Here is a 16,076-nt window from a genome sequence, read left to right on the forward strand (position 1 = left end):
GAAGATATCAATAGAGTGACCCTTGGGTACTACTTACACCATGGGAGGAGAGTTACATTTGGACATGATCTTAGTAAGACAGTGAGCAACAGTATGAGTTATTTACATGTACATGACTGTGTACTTGGTGTGTGCCTGTGTTGTAAGCCTGAGACAGATTGATAATCTCTGTTTACTAAACATTACTGTGAGACCGATGGAGCCCAGGTTCCAAGGACACGACTCCAGACCAGCCAGGGGGACGTGACTCCAGCATGCAGAGCTCAGAGTATGTTTAATAAACACAACAAATTGCCAGGGATGAAAACAAAGTGAGAGGAAGGACATGATTAACTAAGTTTGATGTAGAACACTTCCAGAACTTTTCCAAAAATAGTCAGGGAATAGTTTTTGGTTGAGCAGGGTGGGCACCACTATTCTACGCTCAGTCCCAAAACGCTTTGCCGTCAGTCACACCTCATCTCACATTTGCTTCATGACTGTTTTCCACATCTAGACTAAAAATCATGAAGGCTGCTCTCCCTGCTCTAAATTAGTCATTTGTTCCACTTACTGAAAGTTTTGCAGATGTCGGACACAGCCTTGAAGACGCGGTCCGAGAAGTTGACCTTGACCTTCATGTGCTTCATGTTGGGCAGCTGGAGGCGAAGCAGCTTGTGCTGCGGCGTGAAAAGCAGCCTGGCGTCGGCTTGGATGCCGTACTTGTCCAACGTCCAGTGGGTTTTCAGCAGCCATGTCTTCTTCTTCTCCCACCACAAAGCATGGTCTGACCAGTCCTTCTTCACATCTACGGAGGGGAAGAAAAGAGGAGAATGGATGAGTTTCAACAGTAACGGTAATGATGCAAAAGAGATTAAGTCGTATTATTTTTAAACTTGCATTCTCCTTGCTTGTGTGGCTATGTCGGCTGCCATTTTAATCCACTGTCAGCATGGTGAAGATATTGACGGCAAAAGTAAGGCGTAACTAGAGTGCTCAGACTGTATCCATCACACTGTACTGACCTGAGCTCACCAAATATGTCCCTCCAGGGCAGAGGGTCACATTTAGGATGCGGGGGGGTGTACAGAAAAGGTGAAGTCAAAGTGAGAGGGAGGAGGCGACTGAGTGTGTAAAAGATGTGGTTGTTTGTGGGACACTGCGAGGATATCAGGTTCATACCTCCCTCTTTGTTCCAAAGTCACACCGTGATCCTCTAAAGCAGACACAAGCCACCCAAAACCACACATAGCTCCCAGGCTTTTTCTACGCAGGGGCTCAGCACAATGGGGACGCCCCAGTGGTCTCATGGTGTGTGTGTCTGACTTGAAGGGGAAGGTGAAAACCGCAGGGACTTAAGGGAACTCAAAGCAGCTGTTTGTGCAGATCACCTTGCTCTGGTTTCTGTACGAGGAGCACTGTTATGAGCTGAAGTTGTGTTAGAGCCGCAAATCACTTCAAAGCGAAAGTAAAATACATTCAAAGAAAGTGCAACAGCCCCTTTGCATCCATTTCTTATCTATTTATCACCTTAATGGGATACATTCACAAAATAGATAAGATAGATATGTTAAGCAGGTCAAAATGAATAGCAGGCCAACTAGCTCACTGACTTGCTCCTCTTCACATTTTAGAGTTACAAATACCCACTGACTGTTTATTTACTCCGTACTGTGCATCTGTTACTTTATGTTCAAGTCTAAAAGCCCCAACACTGAATGATAGTTAAGATGGAGTGAATATGCCTCACTTTTGAGCCTATTATACTTTGAGATGTTCCCCCTGAGTAGTGATGTCATTACTCCGGCATTAGTCCAGGAAGGCACTTCCCAAAGCGGTGTCTCATTTCCCCCACCCACATACCCCATCATCACTTCTCCAGCCTATCCTCTGTCTCACTCTGGGGCTCTCTCTCCTCTTCGGAGTCATTGTGTCCAGACACAGACGTTTGCTCAGTCATCCTTAAACAAAGCAGTCCATCTGAACTGTTTCAACTTATATACTGCTGTGGCAGCAAAGAGTGTTTAAAGGCATACTGATGGAATAAAATGTTGTGTTCTGCAGCATCATGGCCAGGCTGTAAAAAACTAAAAAGCTTAAAACAAATCCGCTACATGAGAAGAACAGTATACAAATTGTGTATTATATATTGAGCATGTATGCAATATAGGTGGTTGTTTACATGTGCCAACTCTTACCTTATCCCCAATAATACTTGAACTACGATAGCCCTTTACTATAGGCTGCAACCATTTATTCATCATTTAGTCTATATATATATATATATATATATATAATAGAAAATCTGAGAAAATAGTGAAATAAGTCCATCACATGTTCCAACCAACCAACAATCTAAAACCTGAAAATATTCCATTTACAGTGGGTCCAGAAATCACTGTATTCCCAAGGTTAAAAAGAGGCAAGAGCTGCATTTTGACCCCCATTAAGAAACACATCTAATTTGTATTCAAGGCTGGTAGCACATTATCTAAATGTGGCACCAACACATTGCATCTACTTATTACATAAGGAAGGACACAGCTACTAATGGACAAACTCAAGCCATAATGGACTCCAATTACTTTCTGATACATGGAACGCAAACAGCAGAACACAGACACACATCAACATGATGATTTGGATTTATCATAATCCAACATTAACGCATGCACACCGCTTCTATTCATTCTGAAAGAAACATGGTAATCATTTTTGACTGGGGAACGATCTTGAATGCAGCCCTATGCTGACCTCCTCCATATGTCAAACAGCTTGGTGCCATGGTAACCTAAACCTTGAGTGGCCTTCTGTTTCTATGTGCTGCTATTGTTTCCCCTGACCTTAACTTTACATAGGGGCACCCATATGCATTGTTGACACTCTCTTGCTGATCCTGTCTAAAAGCTGAATGATTGGGATTAGCGGGTGAGTAGGTGAAACAACAGAATGGCTGCTTAGAACCAGGAAACAAGACTGCTGTGATGTGAGTAAAGCAAACTGGAATGAGGAAGAGATTAAACTGGTGATTAAGATGGCGAAGAACGTTTTAGAAGAAGAGTGGCCACTGGCATCTCGATGCAATGTCATTGTGAAGGCCTGGGCCTGTGTGAATTGATTTGGTGGGAGGGGGGGGGTTGTTTGTCAAGCTGCTGGGTTTTTATACTGTTTACTCCGGGGGGGAAACACTTGGTACTTGAGTGAAAACATTCCAAGCTTTCTTTCTGAGACCCTGTGTGAGTTACTTTAACAGCATGGGGCCTAGCTGTCATCGCTCCATTCTGATGGCTCAGCTGTGCAGAACGCAACTTCATTGCTCCCTTAAGTGTACTGCAGCTATTAAAAGGATGAAATAATGAGAGGGAGCAAGAAGAGGAAAATTGAAAATAGACCTAAATGTATTTTCATAACTCTGCTCACAGTTTTTCCTCTTACAACCTTGTAATTTCTGGTGTCTGGGAGAAATGCAGAACAGCTAGCATTAACATTTGGCACTCGGGTCTTCACCACAGATCATTTTCTATAGAAAGTCCTCACACTCAGCATGTGTGACCACCATACAGTCTGTGGCGTGGCATGAATGCATGTCTTGGCTGGTCCCCGTTACCTTCAACACGCTCCCAATGGCCCCTGCTCCACTGTTACCTTGTCACCACCAAGTGCCAAAACCGTAATGGACATAGTCTTTCCTCCTGCTTGCTTGTGTCGTTACGCAGTGGTTCAATGTGTTGTGATTGGACGAGGGCAGCTCGGGTAGGCGTCCATTGGGTTCTTTCAGCAACAAGGTGGTAACTCAATACACACAGAGGGAGGGAGAGAGGGCCAATGGCATCTCCAAGCTAAAAATACAGCCTGCCAAGCCTGACGTAATGCAGCAGCCAGAGGAGCGGGGGGCTAAGTAATTGGGTGCATTAAATGTGGACCCACAGACCCTCAGTAGAGTGATATGTGTGTGCACAAAGAGGGCTTGAAAGACAAGGGGAGGGGAAACAGAATGGGAAAACCATGTTTTATGACCTCTGCAGGATGTGAAAGATGATACAGAGATTGTGTGCGTGTGCACAGGTTTGGGGATTTGTCGGAGGGAGGGTGTTCTTATCCATCCATTAACTACATTAGCTCTGTGTGTTTGCGCGTGTGTGCTTTAACAAGCTAAATTAATCCATAAATTCTGTCAAACTGAGTTATTTTCATTCACCACCACAGCTCCTGACCAAGACCACTTCCTCTGCTTTGTGCACCAGATACCACAGTGAGAAATACTGCTTTAAAAAGACATTTAAGATTAGACAATTAAGCAAAAAAAGCAAAGTGCACACAGTGAAATTGTGCTGACAATATTGTATAGTAGGCACAAAACTACCCAGTTTGCAAGGCTTTCATTTAGATAGTACAGGAAACTGAATTGTCCCTCCTTTCCTCTCCTCCCCATCACTCCTCTATGCTCTCTCCATCCCTCCCCTCCAAGTTCGAGTAACTGTACTATTTACATTAGGAGGCTGCAATGTTTATGGAGGCCTGTCTGTGAGGGGGAGGGGAGGGGACTACGAGGAGAGGATGAGAAATGAGGAATGAGAGAGGGCATGAAAAGGAGAGATGAGGAGGATGAGTAGAGGAGGAGGGAGGAGCTCTAGCTGGGAACACATAAATATGAGATAGAGCAAGCCAAAGCAAGCGTAAGGAAGTGGAAAGTCAAAATTAGAGTCTACCGGCCGAAAATACTGAACATATAAATAGTATCACCAATTCTTTCTCCTGCATAAAATTGAAAATGTGCTTTTATGCTATGGAGGGAAAAACAGACAGTAGAGATTTCAGCAGTCGAATATGCATCCACATGTTGTTAGCACACATTTGTGCACGTGTCACTCTGCTGTGTGCCTTATAGGTACTGTAAACATCACTTTCCATCAAAAAAGGATATCTACATTCTAAATTCTGAGATTTGATCACCCTGTAGTCCTGCCATGATCTGACTAGGTCTGTAAATAACTATGAGTTTCATTCTTAATTAATCGATTTATCATTTTGTCCATAAAATGCCAGAAAACAGTGAAAAGTGTCCATCAGAGTTTTCTAAAGCCCAAGGTCAAATCATTAAAATGCCTATTTTGTTTGACTAATAGTCCAAAATCCAAAGATTTCTATTTACTATAACATAAGACTAAGAAAAGCAGCACAGGACTGTCAAATGTTCGGCATTTTACTTCTAAATTTGTTTTGGGTTGTTGACTAGTTGATTAATTGACAAATCGTTATAGCTCTAGAAGAAAATATACTTTATTAATCCCCAATGTTGAAATTCATTTTTTTTCCCTCTTCTAGATGTGACACTGGCCTTTTGGTCTCAAAGGGAAGAAATCCTTGTGGTTGCAAGTGCACTCAATGACTCATATTTACTCTGTATTTTAGGCTTCAACCTAATCAGCAAAGCAATGACAGTCAGCTGTCACCTAAAGCAAAATCCAGACTCATCTCTAGCATCTTTGATGAAGGTGATTTAAGAGCAGACACACTCACAAATCAGGACTTTTTACTGCGTCTGCACAGTCAGCCTTGTCTCTGAAAATGTTTTTCATGAGTTGTTGGGAGTCAAGCTGTTAGCCATCAGTGATAACCAAGGCCAACAAGTGCAAGGCTTTGTCAGTTACAGCCATCAGCTGATAAAAACATTACAGCTGGGTGAGGCTGATCACGCCGTTTCCTTGGTGACTCGTGGCTGACACCGCAGGGGAAGTGGTGCGAGGCGACCACTTGTTTTCATACTCAACAACATGGGGCTGCAGGTTTGTCAGTCTTATTCCCTCTGACACACACAGATTTGATCCCCCTCTACAACATGAAAGCCCTTCTCTTTCTAAATATATTCCCCCATCTAAAGCGGGGTGAAGGTCGGTATTGACAAGCAAGGATACAGGAAGCAACTGTACTGTCCTTAAATTAGATCTACTGTAAATGGCCTTTAGACACTCACTTGCGTGCCCAGTCATGCTAGATAGCATTAACATCAGATAGCCAACATGTACAAAAGTTCAATAAAGACAGGTGATGACGATATCTGTATGGCAGACACGCGATAGTGAGTGACACGACATTATAGTGGAAGATTTAAGTGATACAGTCGCTTCAACAATACCTTGGCTCATTCTAAAAAAACAAAGCACACAGTATCAAGTAGTCGGAATCACTATACGTTAGAGACAGAAGTCACAGCAGACAAACTTGTTTTTGGGCTTATGACGAATGCTCAAAAGATAACAAGCTAAATCCAGAAGTCATAATGCATCTGTTCAATCAAGTACACGACCAAGAGGGAGTAATACTGGCAACACATACTGTTGCCTGGCTCTGACACCCATAAAGATGAAATCATTGACTAATATTCTGATCTGTTCCAGCTGTGTCCTTTGGGTATTCACTAACCAATACCATTAAAACTCAAGTGCTTTCCATCGGCAACCTGAGTTGAACGAGGTTAGCTGAGCCTATTTCGGTCAGTTATTACACAACAGCTCAGCTTCTCGCCAACAGTCAATCAATCAGGCCATTTATCTCAGGCATTAAATATGCAATACGCAGCAGACCCCGATTCTGGTAAAAGGCAAGTAGTCAAACGTTACCTGACAAAGCATTTAGACAAAGAGACACTTAATACCGCCATTAAAGCTGTTTGGGCTGCAGAAAATAAGCAACAAAAAGGGTTTATTGGGGTTGTGGCCTGTGTCAGTGGTGAGATCCTTTAGGGTCATGACTGGCCTAAAAGGAGTCAGGGGACATTGTGACAGATATTGATTCAATTCAATAGTGTTGTACTGCCACTATTACTTCCCTACATCTAGATATTTTCTATTTCTCAGAGAATAAGATGCTTTTTGATTAGAAAAACACAAACAACAAACACACTCACAAAATACGTCATTTATCTATAGCCTAAACAATACAAGTAACACAGACTTTCAATCTGAGATTAAACAGTACCGAAGCTTGGGTGCATCCCTTTGCAAGGTCTACAGGTCAACAGGTGAAGTGGTGGAGGCAGAACCAGACTCTATACCAAATAGACAATATGGATATTTTTCCAGCATGGAGGGAGTCTGAAATCTTATTTAGGAAATTTAGGAGCATCCAGCCTGTTACAGTAAGAAGAGAGTGCTGGCTTTGATGCATTAGGAGAGGCCAGGAAGGCTATTAGAGGAAATCTCCTTAGAGACAGATAGTTTGTATCCATTTGTGTCATTTTCCAAACACAGCAAAACAGTGCGGGTGCTCCCCCTCCACCCTGACACAGCTTTATACAATTAAGTGTTCAGGGACCCAGTGAAATAATGACATTACAAAGAAACTCTGAGGCTAAGATCAATGGAGCAGATAGACCATATTCATCTGTCCCTCTATCCTATGTATGCATCCTGCCAGACGTCCCCTTAGGACTGTGATAAGTCAACCCACTGATGCCTCTGTAAGTTCAACAGGAAGCTCAATTGGTCCCCAGCTTCTAGCTGCATTTCTTTAGAAAGCCTGAGGAAAATAGTTGGACAATCTACAGCAGTGCTGAAGCAATTAGCTGACTTTTTAATCAATAAATGACCAGACTATTCTGTTAGTCAATTAATCACTTCCAAGTACAAATACAAAGTTGTCCTGTCCACTGTATATTTAGTGTTTTGTTTAATTCTTGGTCAGACTAAAGAAGCAATCTGAAGACATAATTTTCACAATTTTGAGATATTTTTCAAACAAGCGCTCCTGCTGTGAAGCAAATGAGATGGAAACAGTGCTGGCTTTAAATTAGCTTGCATGTAAATCATGTATAAACTTTAGAAGTGACAGAGCTATTATGAAATTAATTACACAATTTATGTTCTGTCACAACTGCTTTAATGAAGCCTCAACCCTTGGTTATGAAAACCAACACCTCTCTTGGCCCTTTGGTCTGTCAAAGAGGGAGTACAGAGACAGACTGGTGGGGACGGGTTTAAATGAATGAAATGTAGGCTGAGAACCTGGACAAAAGCTCCATATCGGTTTACTCCACTGGCATACAGGTGCGTGGTGTTACAGCAACAATGTGCGGCTCTAACATTTCCTTCCACTGGATCATCTGTGCTGCCTGCCACTACAGGAAGGTGAGAGGCACAAAAAGCAACAAGCTTCAGAATCCCAGAGGAGCAATGAAAGTTTGTTCCGCTGCATGTTTAAGATGCCAAACATAACTAATTCAATCATCCTTAACAAACACAGCTGTCCTTCCATAAAAGTGGACAAAGAGAGAAAACTGGAAACGAAAAAAAAAAAAGGAGATATTTCAAATATGGCAAATCAAATTGAACATACTATGCTTTTCAAATAGATATTTGTAAACGGACCAACAATTTTAGAATGCTTACTACGTTAAGCAGCTGATACTGTTCCCACATGATGCTGCAATGAGAGAGAACACGTAAACGAACAGTTGTCAAAGTCAAGCTTTGCTCAGTCTTAACAGAAACTTTTCCTTGTACAATGTGTAAGTAATTAACTCAGTAGCATAGCACAGATTGACTACCACAGCTGGTTTCTTTTCTTGACACCATCTTCTTTAAATTCTCTATCATGGTACTAAAGCATCAGTCAAGCATTGATCGTAGGGACTAACTTTCAGACAAAATTTTCAATCGATCCACTGTCTTCACTGCCAAGCACAAGATTGAAAGGATGAAATAATAAACAGTCTTTTTAGTCTGGGGCAGATTTGTTTACGTGGGCTGCTATAATTAATGTAGGTACACTACAGAGCTGACTACAGAACAGCACAATCACTGTAGCATCTTGCTAGTAAAACAGGAAAGCTCTGGCCTGGGCAGGACCACTACTTAGCCTAACTACTTCCTGTCAGAGAGATTAGAGAGCAGGATGATCACACACGCTACGCTGCCAGGCCATTTCTCACTTTGTGATGCCAGACGTTTAGCACGGCTCCACAGTCCCAATCAATGAGTCTCATTATGCACAGCGATATTTCTGACCTGTGTGTCATGGCAAGATGATATGAGGAGAGGGGGGGAGGGAGTGGTTATAGCCACCTATCACAGGAATCTTCCACTGTCCTGCTGTGAGATATGTAAAGATGTGAACTGTAGCTGGAGCAGCTCTCACGTCATTAGGACAGATATGACCAAGGTATCTTAGCTCTTCATCTCACACTGCAAGAACTGAAGACCCATCTTTCTCTTCTGTGAGGGGACACTGAGAGGGCAGGAAGGCGGGAATGCAAGAAAGGCACAAGGGAGAAGGCGTATAAAAAAAGCCCAGAGGAAGTTCAGCATCCTGTGTTAAATCGCGTCTGTTTCCTAATGAAACCTGCGCTTCATTGTCAAACCGAAGCCATCCCTCTGGTCGCCACGACCTCCGGCAGACAGCAACTTGGCATCACAAAAAGGACACTGATTTCAAATTGCTGACAAACCGGAGTATGATCTTGAAAACAAAATTGCTCAGTGGAAACATTAAAGTCACTTCTAAGCAATGTCTAATTGAACATTACAACAATAACTGGTGTTTTGCTGTTTTGTTAGAGGTGCTTCGGAAAGGGGAAAAATAAACATTAAGGTTAATCACAAATTGCCTGCACGATTTGCTCCAACAAATAGTAAATGAATGTGGGATGATGACATTCGCAGAATCAGTTGCGATGTGAATATGTAGGTCATCGCAAATACAAAACACACATTTCCTCTGACACGCAGGGAACGTTCTCTGCGGCTGGCTGGTAGTACGGCGGCCAAGAACTGCAGGCCCCTCACTGGAAACAACCACATGAACTATCACAGTCATACTAGACCAATTAGTTTGCTGAGTTCTATTTATGGAACATTTAGCAGCCGTGAACTTGGGTCAGAAACCATGAGAAAGTGAACAATATGTACTTTGATGTTTTCTGTTGATTATTGAGCCGTGCTACGTGGCTGGAGGAGTGGATGGCTTCAAACAGTATGACACAGCTGCCAAAAATAAAAAAAATAAAAAAGATGACAAGGGAGTAAGAAAGGAGCGTGAAAAGGGGGGAGAAAGGAAAAGTGGGAGGGTTGACAGAGAGAGGGGGAGGTGGATGAAGCAGGCAGCGGAGAATCCAGCAGTGACGGCAGCGACCAGAGAGAACAACATGCCAAACCCTGGAAGTCATTTCCTGCTTTGTCGAAGACTTTTATGGAATTCTAGCAGCGTGGCTAACGTCACAACGAGAAAGGAGAGACGGAGAGGAAGACTCCACGCACCCCCCCCCCCTTTCCCTCCCATTTTCTTCTCCATCCAGTCCCTCTACCCTCAGCTGTCTTTTGTGAGGCTAAGCAGAGCCAATACAACCAGGGTACCTCCAATAGTGGAAGTGTAGCAACACTCTCACCAATGGGTGCAAGTTAATGCTACTTACTCCAAGACTTGCTTAGCTTTAATGTGTTCTATCTATAGGTCTGACTCTAGGGGCATTGAGTACACCATTATCACTGTCCTTTCCACCTTTAACATTTGCAAAATAGCAATGCATTTAAGTGAAACACTGATAGCTTTTAGCACTTACTGTAAGCAACAGTTTGCCAGACTTAAAGCTTAAAGCTAGGTAACTTGGGAATAAATCCCTTTAAATCCAATAAAACTCCCGCCAGCTAATGTTGTTTGTGCAATATTTGTTTTCCCTTCTAAATGGCACAAAATTAGCTTTTAGAGAGGAGGGCAGCACTTTTGGAAAACATAAACAAAGTTAGAGAAAGCAGCAGTGATGGTAAGCGGAAGGATGAAAGGATTACACGAGCAGGGGACCAGGGGGTGGTCAATCAGCTGGCTTTAAATACTGCTCTCCTGGAGGGCTGCAGGGGAAATGGAAGCAGCATTCGCTACTGTGATCAATAGCTAAGTGCCTTCCTGGCATTTGTCTATTTAATCCATTATCGAAGGCCATTTGAGCTTGCGATGTGGACGAGAGACCTGCAGCTCGCAGGAAGAGTTGAAAGATGGAAGCAGGATACATGTGAACGAAACACACCCACTGACACCAGCGCACAACCCCGCTCACGTGTGGAAACACATGCACGAGTACTACTAATGAGAACACTGGCCATCCTACGGAAGACTGCAGACGTTGGCACATTTTCACACAAACTGCTTCTAAGAGCTACATACAGCGACAAATGTTTATGATAGAAAAAAAAAACCCACAGCACTGGCAGCCTCGTGGAAAACAATTACTGAATCACAAGAGGTCCTTCATTTTGGAGTGCAAGAGACTGAGAGACAGAAAGAGGACAGAGAGAGAGTTGTCATTGGATGTGCTTTCAATGTGAGACTGACGCTTTGCCTGCCAAAAACATTTACGTGTCCCTTCTCACAGCAGCATGTATACGTGCATGTACATCTGCACGTGTGCTTTATCTATGTATAACCCCCACAGCCAAGCAATCAGCAAATCCAACGGCGGGTATGTGACAGCACTTAAGAGGTGTTCAGTGAGAACTGTGCAGCACTGTCCCCAGTGAGAGCTGGGTAGTACAGAAACAGGTTACTGGCAAAAAAGTAAGACCCTGAAGATTTTTCCCACAGAAGTCACACGAGAACAGTTTGCTTACAGTTTTTCTTAATCTCATAATGTAACTCATTAACTTCTCTCACCTCAGATTGTACGCCAACACAATAATACATAGAGTGGTGTTTGTCTTTACAACAAAGTCTTCATTGAAAAATAACTGTTCAAAATGATGACTAAGAAAATGTATATTTTCTGGACCATTAAAGCATATCTACATTGCCTCTTCCAAGCACAAAATACTGTGTGTGACCTAACAAGTGTACAGTCTGTTGCAGTGTGTGCCCATGTGGAAAAACCATGTTAATGATTACAATGAAAAACAACCTGTTGACTCAGGGTAGGAGGGAGATGGCAATCAAATGAAATGTCCCCACACTCACTCTGTGAAACCAGTCAAGAGGCACAAATACACTCACCCAGCAGTGTTTAATCTCACTGCAAGAGTTCTACTTCTCAGTTAGAGGGCCTATTACCTTTAAACATGCTTCAGTTAGCTAATTTAACTGCAATAATGGTGGTAGTAGTATGATCATGTAGAGGGGATTTAAATATGTTTAAAAATGGTAATCAAGGCTGGAATTACGATAGTTGCACAAACAACCATGCACACCCACGTCCTGTTATTTTAACTTGGCGCAACAACAACCAACATCCATCCATGTTCAACAAATCAAAACTATTGTCAACTATGGAAGGCAAGACCTCAAGCCACCGGAATCCTGAACAGATAAAAAAAGGACAAGTCATCAGCAAAACAGCTACATCCTTAAGAAAATGAAAACAGAAATTAGGAAATGGTGAGCAGCCAACTTCCATCACAAAAATATGGTTGCATGTCACCAAAACAGCTTGTTGATACAATTTTAATCCAACTGATACAATGTCAAACACGTGGCCAATTTTTATTTCTATAACAATAAAAGTCAATGACAAATGTATTGTTATACCTCATGTATCCAACTTTAATGACAAAAACATCCACCACTGAAAGACTTGGCCCACACTACACCACAGAGAAGGTGTCACATCAAGAAAAGTCCTGCCCTTCAACTAGACCTTTAACAAAAAGCGCGAACACAACTCAAACAATGGATAAGGCTGCGCCTTGAGTGGAGTTGGGGTGGGAGGACCAGTGAATTCATGTCGTCCCACACACGGTAACACTGCACTCGCCTAGCATAGATGCTGCACAGCACAGACAACCACAGGGAACAAAGACCTCAATTATGTGGAGCTCTAACAGGAGAGCTAAAAACAGGACCATGGGCAGGGAATAAAACCTTGGAGGCGCTGCAGGAATGCTGAGCATTCAAGCACCATCGACACACAACACACTGTCACTCCCAAGTCGCACTGCCACCAGCGCTGAACTTTCTCCAGCCTCCATGAAACAGGGCAGTGTTCAAGTGGCTGGAACAGAGGACTCTTATGCTTACTTGCACCCAAACTTGTCAAGTGCCTAACTGCAGTTACAGAACCGTGCATGATACAGTGGGGGGAGGGCAGCTGTGTATGGTTTCTTTATACCTTGGGTTACTGACCCATATACACTGCAGGGTAACAAAGAGGAATATTAACCCCTGAAAGGCAAGTCTACAAACATAAAACAGGAGTTTGGGCAGGGGTCATGCAATAAAGGTCAAAGAAACAAACTCATTAAGTAGTCTGCAATTAGAAAATGTATTACACAAGACAGGATCACTATTATCTCCACATAGCTTCTCCACAACCTCTGATTTAATACATTTCTTCTCAGTGTTTCTAGCAGAAAACATACTTTTGAGTATGCCTGACCTGACAACGTCTGTTCTTAACTTTGGCCAGTACTCAGAAACTGTTTGTACGTTTGCGTACAAGAATGGTTTACTTAGTGGAATCTCACTTCTCAGAATGGTAACTATTTGGAGGTATTTATTGCCCAACAAATATGAACAGATAACACAAGTCATCCATTGACACACAGAAAGTCTGTTATGGAAAGATTTTACAGGGTCAGAGATCAAAGAAAGGGGCTTTCATTACTGCCAAGCACATCCACTCTATTATAAAAAAGGAATGCATCTTAAATCAGCAGACTCATGGTGGACTGCTATCATCTCTATCATGTGTCAAAATTAGTCAATTAAGACTACACTCAAGCCTGTTTATTACACTTTAGATAAGCCTTGATGCACCACTCTGACCCCTGCGTGACAGCAGCGTGCATGCATACCTAGTTTCTCCACGAGTTTCAGCATGACTCCGCCGATGTGGATTTCCCCAGTGACCCTCAGCGACACGTCCCTGTGGAGGTCGGTGACATGCATCTTCAGTTCCCACGTCCCGTCGGCGTAGCAGCCATCGGGCATCCGGATCCCGTCCAGCGCCATCCTGCCAAGCAGAGCCACAGTCAGGTGGGGAAAAGGTAAACTTGTGTCAAATGTGGTGCACAGCCCATGAATGCAAGGTCTTGATAAAGAACTGTACTGTTTTTTAATTTTAGTGGATTTACGTGAGTACTGTTCTTGACCACTACTACTTCACTTGAGTACTTTGATTCCTAAGTATATGCTTCTATAACAGGGAAACTATGCATACATATTCAATTGCATTCACTGTAGCTGTAGTTGCTGGTTACCTTTCAGATTAAGATTGGTGTTTACACATAAAAGCATCAATATATTTTGCAATATAATTATGCTATACCGTGGTAGCAGTCCTTATCACACATCAAAGTCAGCTGTTTAGTCATGATTGGTGCTACTCAGCCTAAAACAACAGTTGCATAATATCTTTTGTTGCTCTGGAAGAGCTTTCCAATGTCGGAAAAAGTAACCCTGATGGTGTCATTGTGATGTCATAGGGGTAATGTGTGCCAGCTTGGACTGGGAACACAGATTTAGATTAGGAAGCTTGTGTTAGACACTGGAGGTTTGAACATTTATCAGTACAAAACAAAATAACAGACCCTACTGTAGATTTAGTACATTTTTGCATTGTTATAAAGGTATGTATCCATATGATGATATAAATTACATATACTGTGATAGAGCATATACCTTCCTAACAGGGTTCATCCTTCATTGAGAGTACTTTGATACTTATAAATACACACACACACACAATAGGTTATTTTAAATATACTTGCTGCTGATTCAGTACAATCCTGACTGCATTATGCCTATAATGGGAGTTTTCATTCTGGTATTTCAACTTCTACTATAGCATTCATTCTTCCAGCAATGGCACACTGTTATGACCAAACTAGTGGTAACAGATGAGGCAATTTTAGCTCGTTACCGAACATATGACTATCAGGGATTATTTAGAAAGGGATGGAGGCGAAACAAAATCTGTTTGCTCATCTCTGTGTCTCTCCTCGGGGCTCCTCGCCGGGAACTAAGGCGCGCCTTTGTCGTGTGAAGTCGTTGCCAAAAAGTTACATTATAGCCTGTATCTGTCATTCTTTGATGTCAAGTTGTCCAGCAAGAGAGTGGCCTGGCTATCAAAACAGCCCTTTAATCAATGAACACGGCCAAACAAAGACTTACAGGCCCGTGGCTACAAGTTCAACAAGGCACCTATTTTACCTTCGCAATATGTGCCGGTTCACCTGTTAAAAATAACGGTAAAGGCCACTCTTACAAATAGGCGGAGGGGTTTAATTATGTAAGCGGAGTCCGTAGAACAGCTTCCCCGGCTGCATGCACACTCGCCCATGTCGGTCGTTAAAAAGGAGTAAGTTCGGTAGAAAAGTGTGTCTATAAAAAAGCAAACAAACTAGCTCAAATGAGCTAAAAAGACATGTTAATTGAAGCGGTGGGTTAAATGTGGCAGACGCGGTACGACGACAACAACAAAAAAAGAAGAAAAAAAAACGTTTTCATATTTCATAGCGGCGAACAGGGCAAAGCTCTGAGGACGAAACATTTAACTCACCTTTCACAAAGACGAAAACACACTAAAAGAGTCGACTACACGGTACAGAACAGGTCCCCCCTCTTTAAATCATGTATAAAGTCTTTTTTGAGGCAATAAAAAACAGAAAGAAATCCCCCGGAGAACTCGCTGAAGAAGTGAAGTATCCCAAACAGTTTTCCTGCAGGCTTCGGCTTAATGGAGTCCAGCCGTCCCTCTTTCTCCCTCCCTCTTTCCAGCAGCGGATAACGTCACTGCTCCAATCCCACTTTTCCTTTCATACTGGGAGCTTTTCTGGTCGCCTACTGGTCCCCCCACACACACAGACACTTACACACACTCAGGACCTGTGGGAGTCAATCGTGGGTTAATTCTCCCTTTTTTGACCTTTTATGTTCATCATAAGGGGCCACTTTGTACAAATACAATGCTTCTTGCCATTATTCGACCAGATAATTTGGTCTGGTGTTCAGCTTTAACACGTTTTTAAAACTGTCAAGAATAATGGGACACATTGTCCACTTATGTAATTCACTAAATACAAGAAAAACAAGTTGTTCTTGTGATTGTTCTTTTCTTTATTCTTTTTTGTATATTACTTCTTAATATTTCATCATTTGATTTAATATTAAATCTTATTCTA

The 16,076-nt window shown here is 42.4% G+C and overlaps 1 protein-coding gene across 4 annotated transcripts in view; it reads right to left on the reverse strand.

The window, feature by feature from the left end:
• fermt2 (FERM domain containing kindlin 2) overlaps window positions 1-15,678 on the reverse strand; it is a 40,838-nt gene extending 25,160 nt beyond the window's left edge. For 2 of the 4 annotated variants that reach the window (XM_051387281.1, XM_051387273.1), the window contains exons 1-3: window positions 15,455-15,677; window positions 13,749-13,906; window positions 554-787 (exon numbers count right to left, since the gene is read on the reverse strand). In XM_051387281.1, the coding sequence (XP_051243241.1) occupies window positions 554-787; window positions 13,749-13,905 (391 nt within the window). In that variant the 5' untranslated portion in view covers window position 13,906; window positions 15,455-15,677. Of the gene's footprint in view, window positions 1-553; window positions 788-13,748; window positions 13,907-15,454 lie in introns of all 4 variants that reach the window. The other 2 variants (XM_051387264.1, XM_051387289.1) reach the window with 2 other exon arrangements.
• Between the last annotated feature and the right edge of the window lie 398 nt (window positions 15,679-16,076).

This window comes from Dicentrarchus labrax, unplaced genomic scaffold (genome assembly GCF_905237075.1).
Source record: "Dicentrarchus labrax unplaced genomic scaffold, dlabrax2021, whole genome shotgun sequence".
Taxonomy (NCBI): Eukaryota; Metazoa; Chordata; class Actinopteri; family Moronidae; genus Dicentrarchus; species Dicentrarchus labrax.